The sequence below is a fragment of the Micrasema longulum genome, unplaced genomic scaffold, assembly GCF_059751315.1.
Source record: "Micrasema longulum isolate JH-2025_06_02 unplaced genomic scaffold, ASM5975131v1 h1tg001605l, whole genome shotgun sequence".
Taxonomy (NCBI): Eukaryota; Metazoa; Arthropoda; class Insecta; order Trichoptera; family Brachycentridae; genus Micrasema; species Micrasema longulum.
In genome coordinates, this window is record NW_028278786.1 from 175,839 (window position 1) to 192,072 (window position 16,234).

The 16,234-nt window shown below is 32.4% G+C and overlaps 1 protein-coding gene across 1 annotated transcript; it reads right to left on the reverse strand.

Moving 5' to 3' along the window:
* Positions 1 to 5,596: 5,596 nt before the first annotated feature.
* Positions 5,597 to 14,060, reverse strand: LOC148274690 (protease inhibitor 2-like). Its single transcript, XM_088236773.1, has 4 exons — positions 13,968 to 14,060; positions 12,571 to 12,676; positions 10,052 to 10,176; positions 5,597 to 5,896 (listed from the first exon to the last, which is right to left on the reverse strand). Exons 1-4 carry the CDS (start codon positions 13,993 to 13,995, stop codon positions 5,865 to 5,867), a joined length of 291 nt encoding a protein of 96 aa, XP_088092899.1. The 5' UTR covers positions 13,996 to 14,060; the 3' UTR covers positions 5,597 to 5,864.
* Between the last annotated feature and the right edge of the window lie 2,174 nt (positions 14,061 to 16,234).

Here is a 16,234-nt window from a genome sequence, read left to right on the forward strand (position 1 = left end):
ATGGAAAGTATAAGACAATTTTTTTTCAAGGAATACACCAAGGTTTGAAACCAAATTTGATTTTTATAGAAGGAAGACACACAAAATAACCTTTGACAGTGAGAATTGAGTTTTTTGAGGAGCAAAACTTATTAAACAGGTCATAAGCACTGTGTTTAATTATTAAAATGTTTACTCTCTCTGTTGCAATACATAATACGTAGGTATATCCAGTAAAACATAAGGCTGTGGCAAATTTTTGCTATAATCATTCAAATAATAATTTAATATTTTAATTATTAGGCTTATATCTTGGAGTAATAATTCGCTCCCGCTTAACGAGAAGCCTTTCATACACAAATATATTGAATTCCTATCTATTCAGTAATTGCATAAAACAGAAGCGTTCAAAAATTTTGGTTTAGTTTTTAGTTTGACAACAAACGCGTGATGAACGGTTTTGATTTGCGGTTGTAATTCTCGACTTGAGTACACATGGCTTGTTGTATTGCTGAAAACTGGAGCTAACTTCGTAGTTGATAGAATCAAAAAATGTTTTTCGGACGAAAAATACGTATGGACATATGGGCGATTATATTAGCCGGTGGCGTATTATTACTCTAAAGTTTACATTATGGTTTAAAATTGTCTTTTTGTACTTGTACTTGTCTTGGTGTCCCCGACGGTGACGTTGGCAATCAATTTTAAAAAGGTCTCTCTATAATAAATTAATTAATCTTGCTCTGCTCGGAACAACTTCTCCACACAACTCATTCCGGTCCAGTCTCCAGGTATGATGCGCAGACAAGACGTTTGCCTTCCGTTTGGTCCACGTCGTCCAACAGTCTTGCTTATTGATTGGAGGAATTTATATTTGCATCCATGTTGCATGTGACGCAGATATGAAATCGCACGGAGCTTTATACATTTAAACAATTCCCTGTTGCAATTAGTTTCCTCAAGACTTCTACATTGTTAACCTAATAAAAAATTAAAATAAAACAAGTTTTTAAACTGATCAATGTTGAAAGAGATAATCATTCAAATGTCAATACGAATATTTATTAAGGTTAGGTAGGTACTTGGTAGATTATACATAATAGTGATGGTCTGAGTACTCGTTTAACACTCGGTACTCAGCGTTTTCGGCGTTTTTTTTATAACTCGTACTCGGCCAAATAACTCTGTTTAAATGACGAGTATACTCGGTTTAACTAAAGTAATATAATATTTTGGGAAAAATAATGAAAACGTTAAGACGTTCATTAATCTTAGAAACCCATTATCTTCCACTATGGAAATCGGAAATTTCGGCGACAGGTTTGTGGATTTCTTTAAGCTAGGGTTTCTTAGGACAGCGGTGCCCGTATCTTAACGGCCGTAGTGAACGGTGATGCGGTGGACAGCCGTCGTAGTGGTGACTAGAGAGTGGTTTTATTTTTTAACGGTGTTATCAACACCATTTTTATAGGAAACCACTCTCTAGTCACAGTTACGACGGCTGTCAACCGTATTAATGTTCACTACGGCCGTTAAAATACGGGCACCGCTGTCCTAGGAAACCCGAGCTTTAGCCCGCAAATCATTTATGTCCCACTTTGCAGCAAATGACTCCTGAAGGCTTTGTTGCACCTTTGTTGCATTCGATTCCGACGACGAAGTTGAAGCAGCCGCCTCGCGATTCAGAGATATTTCGGATAGAGGTTTATTCTGTAAATCTTTTGACTCTTCTTTGTGTTTAATTTTAATATGGTTTAACATCGCCGCCGTAGAAGCATTACTTCCAACACTACTTTGTGAAATCAAAGAATTGCACAAGGAACATTTCACATTGGTTTTATCTTCTTCAATCTCATCGTAAAATTTCCAAATTCGCAATATTTTGCGTGAAATCATCTTGTCAACAATTTCTGGACAAGAGGAATAATGTTTATCAATTATTTATGCAATTTGACGCGCACTGAATGCTATTTTGTTGTAAAATAACGAGCCACTGATTAGCCGTGACGAGACGGGGGGTGGAGTGCCGGTCGTACGCAACGGGGAAGCAACCGCGAACCTGTTTAAACCTGTTTTCGCGCCCCAAACATTGCATTTGATTGGTTGGACTGAAATATTTGGCTGAGTATTCGGTTTGGCAAACATCAAACCGAGTAAAACTCGTACTCGGTAACTCGGTAAAACTTGTACTCGGCGCATCTCTAATACAAAATAATATATTGCCTTCATTTTATATTATGTTTATAAGTGGTCAGCGAATAGCTGCCATCTGACGGATTTATTGCAAACTTCTTAACAAAATATTACACTACCTACAAATTAGTACATGTATACGCTACGAAAGATTGAATAATTATATAACTTCGTATCAGACGATCAAAACAAGTCATTTTAAAATTATAAACCATGGTAATGAAGTTAAAAATCAAAAAATATAAAGTGACCATTGACAATCGTGATTTGGTAATGTATCCAAAATAAAACAAGTTTATTGGATTATAATTCTACTTTATTTTTAATAAAATAAACAAAGTGTATATTGTGACGCGTTTCGTCTTGTTTGGACATTTTCAAACAAACTAACTTAAATATTTACAAAGTTTCCTTATATACTAAAAATAATGAAAATGTCCTAACAAGACGAAACGCGTCACAATATACCCTTTGTATATTTTATAAAAAATAAAGTAGAATTATAATCCAATAAACTTGTTTTATTTTGGATACATTACCAAATTAAATATGGAATTCTACCAATTGTCTGCATACACAATAAATAAGACAATCATGATTTTCTGAAAAATGGCACTCAGATACATCGCACATGTATTTCTAAAGTGACACAACTTAAAAAACAGTATTTTAGATTTATTTTGGGAATATTCCTCTATGAATCATTAAAAGCGTAGTTTTTAAGATAAAAAATCAACGGACTGTAAAATCGCTTTTATGTTTTGACTTACTTTAACAGACTTCATAATGGAGTTCTGGTACCAACCCTAATGTATGGAAGCGAAGCATGGAGTTAGATAAAAAGGGACGAAAGTAGACTGAATGCTGTTGAAACGCGATCCCTCAGGCGAATGTGCGGAAAAACAATGTATGATAGGTGCCCTAATGTCGAAATTAGAGCAGAATGCAAGGCTGAGTTAAGCATTATCGACAAAATTAAGAAAGGTCTTTTGCGATGGTTCGGTCATGTGGAGCGAATGAATGATGAAAGAACGGCTAACAAGATTTATGATGCGAATGTGTCTGGTTGTAGAAGTCGAGGAAGGCCGAGAAAGACATGGCATGATCAAGTACAACAAATTCTTGAAAGTGGTCATGTGAAAAGTCGGAATAATCGACGTGCGTGCATGAGAAGATGTATGAATGTGAAGGAAGCAAAGGAAGTGTGCCAGGACAGAGTGGTGTGGCGTTCTATCTTCTCTGCCTACCCCTCCGAGGAAATGGCGTGAAGGTTAGTTAGTTAGTTAGTTAGTTACTTTAACAGACTACGTGTTGGCAGTGTTCAAAACTATATTATTTTGAATTGTGTCATTTACGTAAATGAAACATTGAACTTTTTTGTGTATCATTTCGAGGGAGAACATTTTTTGTTGATAAAATTTATCAAGTCGTATCAGTTTGGCCGATCAAGAAAAGTACAAAGCTTGTCATTATTTCGAGTTATGCCAATTAAGAAAACATGATTTAAAGTATTTTTGAGTTTAAGAATCAAAATAATAAAGAAAACACATATAATGTTTGCTTTACAGTGCCTGTTACCTTGGAAAATAGTGGGATTAAAAATAAATCAAATTTGTTTCAACAGAGAAGGAAAACATTTTTGAGAAGGGAATATGGAGGTCTAAGAATTTACACATCTTATATCCCCGAGGGGCTGTCATAAGCCCTGTAAATGCATACACTTTCATATTTCCTTCTCAGAATTTTTTTTTCCTCTCTGTTGCAACAAATTGAATTTATTTCCAAAGAGATAATTTAGTCCTTTTAAGAATTTTTGGGGGTATTTTAAAATATATTTTCATATGAAAACAGCTGGTCAATGTATAATTAAAATTAGTTGAATTACCATTTTGAGAAGGAAATAAGGATATTAAGGCGTCAAAAAGCATTGAATTCCAAAAGATTCACCATTTCCGTTGAAATTATCTCTTAGAATAACAATATGTTTTTGAAGATAAAATACAGTATTTAATCAATTATTGTTTTACGGTGTTGGCATTGAAGTGGAGTGACCCAGCTTTAACATTCAACACTTTTTTGTACTTATGTAGATTTGAACTTGTATTTGCGTGTCGGGTGTTTTTATTGCAGATGTATTTTGCATTCCAATGATTTCAACTTGGCAAAGCAAATCACATATTGTTTACTTGTAGATCATAGAAAGTGGGAATAACAAATATGAAATAAATTTATTTATTTAAACAAATTTATTGATATTAACAAGCAAAGAACTTCAGCCCTACGGGAAATTGAATACAAAAATGTTTTCTTGCGCGCAGTAAAAATTAGAGCCTTAAATTGTACGGCAAAGTTTCTTGAAAATGTACGAAAAAAAATATAGGTATTTTAATAAAAACGCACGATTTTGATTGACGTCACTGGTTCATATGAACCAATCAATGATATGAGAGCTGTGAAGGATATCCGGTTGGCTTACCGTAAACGAACAAATGGGAAGAACTAACAGAGAACCACCTCTGAAGTCACACGCGGAGTTATTTTAGAAGCACAAAACTTTAAATAATCATAGCGCTAATAAAACGATATGTAAAAAAATATATTTTTTTTTAGTTTAATAGTGTATTAAGAAAGAAAAATTAAAAAAAGATACCGGACTTCCTCATTACAAAAGTAATAGAGAATACCTTAAAGAAGGGAATGTGGAAGTCTAGGCATCTACAGGGCTAATGACCTGTCATTGGCTGTTTTTAGTGGCCACTTTACACACTGTGTAACATTCACCATTTGTAGAGAGGCTGATCAGGGTCAGGACAAAACACAATCTTTTTTTGCACACAATCTGAGTCTTTTTTGCACATTATAGAATTTATAAAGTGGTTTCAATATGTTCGTAGAAATATATATATATATATATATATATATATAACCCTTATCATAATAGTCTGATATACAAATATATATATTTATAATAGTATAAACATATACATATATATATATATATATATATATATATATAAATGTATATATTTATATACATACATATATATATATATATATATATATATATATATATATATATATATGTTATCCTAGTAATATAATTGAAACACATTATATGTATATATATTTATATATATATACATATAATGTGTTCCAATTACATTACGAGGATAACTTTTATTATAACACAATCGTATTTATTCTAAGTACTTGTTGTAGTGTATCAGTGTTACTATTGTACATGTTAGTGAGCGTTAGTATATATATATTGTGTGAGGGTGTGTGTATATTTGTATGGATGTGTGAGTATTTTATGTATGTGACAATGTGTGGTGAATATAAGTGGACTTATTAAACAATGATTATCAAAAATTACTGTTTTTTTTTTTAAAACCTTTGGAACCTGGAAAAATTAAGTAACATATTTCTTTGTTTTTGAAGGGTATTTTTTATATTAAGCATAATAGATAGTATTTTTTTTAATGTTTATATGTATGATGGGTAATTCTAAGCACAAATTTATATTTTCTTTCGGCGGACATGTCACGTCAAATATTATTTCTGAAAAAGTTTTGCTCCTCAATGCTTGATGAAAAATTTGTTGTAAAATGTACAATTCCCGGGCCGCAAAAGAAGTTCTGGGCCGCCAGTCGGACAGCGCTGATTTATTTAATAAACTGTACATGAGTATTTTAACAAATTCCTTCGTGTTTGAATGTAATCTCTGAAAAAAAAAAAAAGATTTTTTTCATAATATTTTTATATCATCATCATTCCCCTTTTAGCATACTGTGGTCCATAAGGCACTGGATTCGTAAAAAAATGCAGCGTATTTTATCACCTTTGTCACATGGAAGGTAAGGTGATCAGTCTTACGTTTTATGTAGGCACTAGTTCAGGCACAGTGAAATATATTGACACGTGTAGTGGCCTCCGTGGTGTAGTGGTCAAGACGCTTGACTCACGCACGGAAGGTTCCGGGTTCGATTCCCGGTGAGAACACAAAAATTAAAAATGTGATTTTTCTCAAGCCTGGTTGTTCTGTAATGTAATTCACCACTGTAATTGGGCATCCTGGCCTGTTGTGGTGCAAAAAAAAATGAAATGAAAAAAATGAAAAAAAAGAGTTTAAATATTACTGAAAATTACAATAAGCTTGTTTAATTAAATTAAAACTTACATAACCTGGAAATGGAAATCAACTTGACCACAAGGCGGACAAATATTTATGAAAAAAAAATGCAGTGAAAACAATTCGAATCGGGTTGTGGAACCGTGGCTAGAGTTGCGGACTCACGGATCAGAGGTCCGAAGTTCAAACCCCACTCTACCTCAACTTGATTCCCATTTCCCAATAGTGAGTTATTTACAACTCAACAATGTTTGATTATGTCCAAATGCTTGCAGACTGGCTGGATTTCCTCCCTAGGGAGTTGTTCGTATTTAAATTTATTTCAACAGAGAGGGAAAAAGTTTTCGAGAAGGGAATATGGAAGTCTAGGCATTTACAGGGCTTATGACCTGTCATTGGCTGGTTTAAGTGGCCACTTTACACACTGACATACATTGTTTGATAAAGTAAATCCACAAAATTTGTGGATATTAAAAAACAAATTATCATTTTGTGATTTTCCATGTAAAATAATATTTATTTTCTCTTTGCAAAATCACTAAAACAAATTTAGTATGCAGACCGGTATAAGAGCACAACTGTTCGTTTATCAAGGCTAAAAAATAAGCTAAATATATTTTTTAAATCTCATCAAATAAGAATCCAAAACGTTGTCAAAAATAACCTTCTAACCCAAGCAACGATTTAAATAAGAGACCCTTGCTAAAAATGTTTAATAATTTGAAATATCGTTTAATTTAATCCTACTACTAACCCCATATTCTTTTTCTGAGAATTTTTTATTTATTTCAAATTACAAAAATGTACAAAAAATAATCGTAGTCCCATTTTTCTAGGATAGATACAATTAAATATTATTAGATAAAAATACATTTAGTAGAACATAATTTTAAAAAAATGTTTGATTCTCGGAAACCTTTTTAAAAACCAATTATAATATATTATTTAACATTAATTTACATAGGTCAAGGGTTATCGGTAAATAATTTAAGGAAATGATTTTTTAGTGTAATTTTATTTCCATTCGTACACTGGTAAGAAATTGTTTTAAGGGGAATAGGCAGTAGGTTGTATTAAGTAGAGGCAATGTAAAGGAGTGACCTCAATCCGAATTCAGAGGAGTGTACAGGGGGTAATTGTAGACAATTATGAGATCGTGTGCGATGATTATGTATATCGCTGTTGAATGTAAGCGTTAAATTTTAATTTCTACCGATTGACCTAAGATTGACTTGAAATATTTAATAAATATGTGATTTTTCATTGCAATATTGTTTACGCCTGTGTCTTAGGATGAATAATACATTTTTGTACTCGTGTAATATACTCGAAGGGGGACCCAAAAAAAACGGGAATTTCGCCATAACTTCGCTTTAAAACTAAAATCGCTGGAAGGCCTAAATAACATCCTGATATGTGAATTTAAAAAATGTTTTGAACAACGAAATGATCGTTTGCAGAGGTGCGTTGTAATCAAGGAAGAAAGTGGAAATAAAATTTGGTGTAAAAATATTCAGAAATAAATAAGTTATGACGAAATTCCCGTTTTTTTAGGTTCTCCCTCGTATGAGTAATAGAATCCGAATCATGAACAAGCGTTTACAACTCCACAGGAAATTTCGAGTTAAAATCTTGAAAATGAAATCGAATGGAAAAAAGTTTGTTCGCCTAGTAGTGTAGTAGTTGGTGGGTTCTTCTACTATGCTAGAGGGCCTGGGATTGATTCCTGGGAGGGTCCAAGTTTAGGTAATAAGGTGATTTTACATGTAAGACCTTACCTTTTTATGATCAGAAGGAGATGATAGAATTGCGCTGCATTTATTTTATCAATGCAGTTTCCCTATTTACCACCTAATGCGGACAGGAGTGTGATGATATGAATAAAAATAGCCTTAAGCCTTTAGAATCATTTTGAAAAAAAACAGATACACGAGGGTAAAGTCGATGGTAAATGAAATGAAATTATTAACATATAAACAAAGAATATTTTACAATACAATGATATTTGTTCATAAAATTATAAACTCTAATAAAAAAACAGAATTTCGGAAAAAAATTGATCGGAACCAGCATGAACACGATCACAATACTAGAGAAAAGAACAAAATTAGACTTCCATTTAGGAAAAAGGCAAAGTCACAAAATTCAATTTTATTTAAAGCAATTAAAAAGTATTACGAAATGGAAAAAAATATTTATGAAGAAAAAACATTTAAAAATTTAAAATAATAGTCAAGACATATGTGATAAACAACTTATAAATTAAATATATTTGCAATGTTATTATTAGAACCCACATAACAATATGTATGATATGTGTGCCCTACTTTAAGATTTAAATAAATAAAAAAATAAAAGAATTTAAAAAAATTATCAGTTTCAGGAATTATGGTGAGGGTGTAGGTTAGTGACGTTTCGAGTTGCATAATCGTAAATACCCGACGCGTTATCTATTTGGGTTGCTTCGGTATCACTCGAAAATACGTCTCCCGTTCGGGATGTTTCAGAACCGTTCGGGCGCTAGCGATTAATAAGCTCTGTTTCATTTCATAACGTACCGAAATCGCCCCCGAGTAACGCCTGCTAACGTCACTCAACACAAGCATTCCCATTTTTATTTGAGTCTAAGCCATCAATATCTAATAAAATAATTTGGTTTCTTTCGTAATGAGGAAGTTCAGTGGTTTTTAAAAAAAAAAAATATTTGTTAATAGACTGTTAAACTTAGTCATTTTTTTTTAAATTTTTATATATCGTATTATAGGCGCTACGATTTTTCAAAGTTTTGTATTTCTGAAATAAATCCGCGTGTAACGTCAGAGGTTCATTTTCGCTTATTCTCATTCAGTTCTTCCCATTGGTCCAGAAGCGACAAGCAGACCGGAAATCTTCCATAGCTCTTAGATTATAGGTTGATTCACATGAACCAGTGACGTCATTTAAAGTAGTGCGATTTTATCAAAATATTTATATTATTTTTTCTGTACATTTTCAAGAAACTTTGACATTAAATGCTCTAATTTTTACCCCGCGTAAAAAAACATTTTTTGTTTATTTATTTTATTTTTGCACCACAACAGGCCAGGAGGCCCAATTACAGCGGTGAATTACATCACAGAACACCCAGGCTTGAGAAAAATCACATTTAATTTTTGTGTTCTCACCGGGAATCGAACCCGGAACCTTCCGTCTGTGAGTCAAGCGTCTTGACCACTACACAACGGAGGCCGCCTGTATTGTATCCAATTTCCCGTAGGGCTGAAGTTCCTCATTACAGGAGTGGATAATGCGTCAGGGATCTCCATACGATACGTCTGTCAGGTGGATACCAAAACATCCTGAAGGGATAACGCGTCGGGTTTTTACGAATACGCAATCGGGTAAGTGCAAATAATGCGTATTAAAACTTGTGTTTATGTCAATATGTTTCTTTTTTGGGTGATACCGTGTGTGTTGGATTTGTTCCAACGTTTTGGCTACCATTGTAGGATTAATCTTCAGGGTATACTGAGTATTTTGTATAAAAAAGTATGTGTTTAAGTACAAGTAATTTGTACCGTGTCGCAGTCGGCAGTAGGCACATTTTTATTCATTTTAGTAGTATGAAGTACAGGAAACCATGTTGAAACAAAAAAGAAACATATTGATAACAGTGACCGTGAAAACCTTCGCACCTATTGTGTGTATGTGTTTAAAAAGGTCTCTATAAATACAAAAGTTTAGAATAAATTATTAGGTTGTACTTACTTTCTGATCGACATTTTTTCGCGTAGTCAAAATGATGATTATTCTCATATGTCACACCATCAGAACCACAAATTGGGTTATACTCCTGTCTTGTGATACATTCCATAGTACAATCTGGAATAAAACTGATAAAAAAATCACATTATCTATTTTACACAAACGCCATAAATTGCACAATGTTTAAGTATGTCCAAATGCTTGCAGAATGGCTGGACTTCCTCCCCAGGGAGTTATTTATATTTAAATTTATTTTAACAGAGAGGGAAAACATTATTGAGAAATTAATATGGACGTCTAGGCATTTACAGGGGTTATGACCAGTCATTGGCTGGTTTAAGTGGCCACTCTACATACTATGTAACATTCACCATTCTGTCCATGTTTCAGCATCCACATTTTCGCAACTCTTCTATATGTTGACTTTTGTGAAGTAAAAGAGCTGAAACCTTTATTATGCGGGTATTAATGTAACAGAAAATGGCAAATTAAAAAAAAAAAGGAGTGCGGCTAGAAGTAACAGGCGCCATTCGATAGAATGAAGGCTGTCTAGAGACCGAATACTTACTCAGTAAAAACCAAATGCCACTTATATAACGCCCGCATAACATATATTCTCCTCTGCGGATGAGAATTGCAGAACATTTGTCTCAGAATAATCTTGGGTATACGGTGGTTTGACTTTGTTGGAATGAAGTACTAAGAGAACGGACGCAGCAAAATCCGGTGACGACTGTCACTAAGCTGAGGCGATACGGTATGCTGGGCCATGTACTGCAAATGCTTACTAGGAGCCTTAACCATGCTTGCTGACTTTACAAGGCATCAGGTTCTCAACATCCTCGACATCTACTGCTGACTGTTTGACGGCAGTTTATGTCAAAACTTCGAGACAAGAACCTGATTTGGGAGGAACTAGAAGCCAATAGAGTTGCATGGGGGTTTTTTGTGGACGCCATATGCTCTAACTGTGTGTTTGTAAATTAATTTATCTTTTATTTTATTACTTCTTATTTCTTTTGATTTTCTCTTTTCTTTTCTTTAAAAACAATATTAGTCTTATCTTTAACTCAATGTTTATTGTACCTCAAATTGATTTTATTAAGCGACACACCTATATACATAATTTTTTAAGTTACGTGTATTTGTGGTCGCAAATCTCGGAGAGTAATCAATGGATTTATTTAAATTTTTGAAAAAAAGGCATTTCCTTATATTTTACATAGTCATAGCAAATTAAGATATTAAGTTAAGCAATGTGTTTTTTTAGTAAATGTATATTTGCTCGGCTATTTTATTTTCACTCCTTATATTTTTTATCAGACAAAGCCACAGCGAAGCGTGGCCGGGTTCAGCTAGTTTTACATAATTTATGAAAGATGGTGGAGTTCTATAATTGAGGATATATGTGAAGAATGATACCAATGCTTACTTACAAATTGATTGTATTTCATGCATCCTTGTTGAACTTTCAAATATTTTTTTTTAAAACAAAAAAAAAACTGGGGAAAGGACATGGAATGACTCTATCAACAGGTTTATGAAACCCCGCATAGATTGACATAAAAAATACATTGAATAATCTTAACAATCTTTTAATATATTTAAATCTACAATAGGTATAGTCATGGCAAGATCTAGGCAAACATGGCAAGTGTGGCATCTCAAGTCAGGAGTGATAACACCGCTTGATTCTCGAATGTTTGCTTTTGCAGTGGGAACACGTCGATAGTACTGTTTAGTGAGATTTCGTTAGCACTTTGTATCCCGGAGAAACACGCGATTATATAACCATACGTTGTGTCCCTGTCCCGTGTTTTCACGTGGTTTTCCAGCTGTCTAAAAAAGTACATTTTATTGACATCTTGTGACTTTTATTAGTACTTTTTCACTGCTGGTAAACCGCGTAAAAACACGAGATCGGGACACAACGCATGGTTATTATAATCATGTGTTTACACGGCTCTGGGATACAAAGCACAAAAAAAGGAGTGAAGCCCTGTATATGTGCGATTATTGCAATGCGCAATGTGACTCTCCATAAAGGTCAATGTTGGCCAAACTATCACACAAAAATGACATATTTAATTATTTCAAATGAATATGCGAAGTTTGAATTGATTTAACCTAGTATTTTCATAATTATGATACTTTTAAGAAACCATTCGCAAAGCATGAAATTTCACAAAAATGGGCCGGGCACAGGGTAAATTCTATGCGTATTCGGCCGGTGTCCAAAGTGTTAACTGTTCTTAGGATCCTTGGCAGAGGGGAAAGGAATCCGACGTTGATTCTAAAATTTCCCACAGCAAAGACAGCATTGGTTTGCAAGGTGGGGTACGTAAGGTTAATTTGAGGTTCTTTTGTCCGAGCATATACTAGAGTTCTAGACAGCATGAACATGGATTGTGTTAAAAGTATTGAATATTTGTTATTGAAATTTGAAAAAGCGTTTGAAAAAATAAAACATTAAAATATATTTTTTGATGTTATAACTATTATTTTTTTAAAATTATACTAACCTCTTAAATGATTTCCCAAAAACCTCTTCCAGCAATTTTTCATCTATCATTACTTCTCTTTTTATTATTCTGGGATATTGCATTGTAATCGATATAAGAATGATGGCTAAAACAAGACATTGAATTATTACAAAATACGACCATAGCGCCGACCGGTCGACCGCGTAACCATTTCAAGTGGCCCGCCTGTCTGATGCGTCAAAATAAGACTAAAAAAATTCGCTTCCATAAGATACAGAACATTTTTTCCCGTGGGCAATTAACAATAATGTACCCATTTTGTTTACCTTTCATATAAATAACTTCAATACAAACAATGTTTTAAATTTGTCTAGACAAAGACTGAATTCAACCCCCTAGAAATCTGTTAATATTAACATATTACAACAGAGAAGAAGAACATTTGAACGTAGTTATGCAGAAAGCAGCCAGTCCACAATTTAGGGAAAATGAGATATTAATGTTATTGGAAGCAGTAAAGTCGATTCTATGTTCTGCTAAAAACAGCCAGACCGATTTCACATAAAAAAAACTGTATTAATCACCTCCGGAAAAAGGTGTTGATCACAAAAACGGCATTTCTCAATTTGCAGAAAACACCCACAAAACTATAAAAATCGTATGGTACCTAAAAAATATTTTGAACTGGTCAAATACACAATGAGATTCTTGTTTGTAATATATAAAAAAAAAATTTGTATTCATTGTTTATCGTTTGTTAAAGTCAAAAACATTCAAACAATTGTGTAAATTTTATAATTCACTCTTTTTACAAAATGGCTATTATTTCAGTTTCACTTTTCTATGGCTGGCTGCTTTCTGTATAACTACGTTTATTTTATGGAAAGGAATATAGAAGTCGGCGTCGTGGTGTAATGGTCAGTGCGTTTGCCTACCATGCAAGAGGTCTGTTCCTCTGAAGTTTCGCGGTCTGGCCCCGAAAAACCATGTATAACCGTATATAATAAACTCACATTTACAAAATTGATATTTTTGAGTTAAGTATGCACAAACGTTTCTGAATATATTTGCTCTCCGCACAATTGATGACAGGATTATTAATAATATTTACATTTATGTGGCCTTAAAAGTAGAAAGTCTTTGTAATTTTCTTACTCAAATTATATATGTATATAATAGGGACACAATGATCAATATGTCATTGTTATTTTAAAAAAACATTTAATACCAGATGGCATAAGTGAGGGAACTACTCGTTAGCTGTATCTTTATTTTTGCGAATGAATGTTAGTTTACTGAAAGCGCAAGTATGTATTGCCTTTTTAACAAAAAAAATATTTTTTCAAGTAGTGCCACGGTTATTTCCGTGCTACGATGTTATAATTCTATATGTTTAATAAAATACGTAATAAAAATATAACAAAGTATGTACTTACTGATGTAATAAAATAAAATGCTTTTCATTTTAATGTGGATTCAAACTCGATCAAAGTAATAATAAGTAATAACAGCTTGCAAGCTTTTTGATGAGAAATGGTATGCGTAACTCAATTTTTTCCTTATATACGATTTCTTGTTGGCACCTAAGAAAATATAATTTGGTATTTGTTGAAGGTGTTATATTTATTTACTGACAAAATTCAAGTATCATCAGGGTACGAAATAAACAAGGTAAGTCGTCTCAATTTAACGATGACCATGACGTTAAAGTGGTAAACCCTTTCTGAATTGAATTACCTTCTGTGGAAGAACATACTACAGACTCACAGGTATAAATTGGCGTAATGGTAAGGCACTGAAGTACATTTTAGGGTTGCCAGACTAAAACATTTCCAGATTTCTTATGGAATTAATAAGTGTGTTTTTTTTTTAAATGAATTATTTAATGTAATGGAACATCGGAATGTTAAAAAAATATTTATATCGAATGAAAATGGCATATAATTAAGAAAAATCCCTTTAGTCAAGAGACTTCATCTCCAGAAAATAACTAAAACTTTTTGTATAATAAGCTCTGGTGCGTGTAAAAGAGACTATCACTCCCTCTCACTTCTGTTCAATGTACTTCATAGTCCTAACGTTCCTATATACCTGCGTGAAAAATTTCAACGCTTATCAGTTCATGGTTTACCTCTTCGTTCTCATTCTCAAGGCACTCTCTTAATACCCATACACAATTGCTCTTTCTTCTCTTACTCATATAGTGTCCATGCAGCTCGACTGTGGAATCATCTCCCATCCACCACCAAAGATGTTACTACATTATCTCGGTTCAAATCGCGTTTGAAGAAACATCTCCTTTCTCTCCCTTAATCTCTCCTCCTTTCCTTTTTCCTCTTTTCTCTTTTTTCCTTTTTCCCATTGAGTAATAGTTTTGATTTAAGGTAATTTATAAACAAATACGTTTATTTCTATTTTTATAGACTTTCAGCTTTTTAATCTTTTTTTTTCTATTGAATATGTTCTGTAACTTGAATTATAAAAATAAAACGTTTATTTTATTGGTTGGTTGGAAGAAATTGCCATTTGGAAATAAACCCGCCAATGTACAAATAACATTATGTACAAAAAGTTAAATAAATAAATAGACATAACTTATTACACTTTATTATGAAAATAAAACTTTGGTATTAGTGTTACAATTTTTTTATATATTTTTTAAAAATAAGAACACTATTATTGTTTCGGGAGAGCACTCCTCCCATCGACGGGTGATAAATTTTTATTTTATTTTTTATTTTCTTTTATTCAGGAAACATACAGTACAGTTAAAAAGTTTAATATTTTACACAATTAGACTTAATTCTAATGGACCAGTGAAGTTTCCATATTAAAAAGCAATTATATGTCAGGTTAATTATGAAAGTATAAAAAAGAGAAGGAAAAAGAAAACATAAATGAAAGTTGTTTAAAAATTAAAATTTAAGTGAAAAAAATATATTTTAAGGTTTGTAGTTTGTAGTGAGTATTTACAAATGGAAATAATATTAAAAATGAAGAAAATTTGTAAGAGTAATTAAAAAATAAGAATGGAAATAAAGAATGAAAAACATACTCAGATGTAAAAATAAAATAAAATACTAATAACATTTTTTTTAAAAAAGGAAAAACATAAACACATATTTATTTTAAGGGATTCAAAGAAACGATGAGAAGAATCTTTAAGTGAAATATAAGACAGTAAATTTAAATTTAGGTCAATTTAAAAAACTGTCAATTTGAACTGACTTTAAAATTAATGACACATTATAGTAAGAGCAGCAATATATTGATTTTATTAACATATATAATATAAGTAATTAAAAGTAGTTTAAAAGTATAAAAACATGCCAATGGCAGAAGAGAAAAAAGAAAAAATAAAGAAGGAATAACAAGTATAGCAAGTATATAAAACTAAAATAGTAAACACAGAATATTGTTCACAATATCATAGAATTTAAACAAAAAATAAACAAATTAATCAGTGAAACTTAGAGCAGGGGTTTTTTTTATTCTATTTATCTAAGGCGTAAGCATATAAATGGATAGTTATCTAAAATACAGATATGAAAACATGATAAATGAGGGAAAGGACGTTAAGTACAATTTATTTCTTAAAATTTAGCACATAAGTGGAAGTAACAATAATTAAAGGCCATAAAATGGTACAAGATCTTGTGCAAGTTCTTGCGCAGTTTTTTGAACAATAATTATTGTACCAAAT

What these genes read in the sequence shown, in the direction of transcription:
- LOC148274690 (XM_088236773.1), bottom strand. Translation starts at nt 13,995, where the DNA reads ATGAAAAGCATTTTATTTTATTACATCA. An exon ending in CATTTTATTTTATTACATCA is followed by an intron (nt 12,677 to 13,967) that starts GTAAGTACATAC and finishes GTCTTGTTTTAG; the next exon opens with CCATCATTCTTATATCGATT. An exon ending in TTTGGGAAATCATTTAAGAG is followed by an intron (nt 10,177 to 12,570) that starts GTTAGTATAATT and finishes TTTTTTTATCAG; the next exon opens with TTTTATTCCAGATTGTACTA.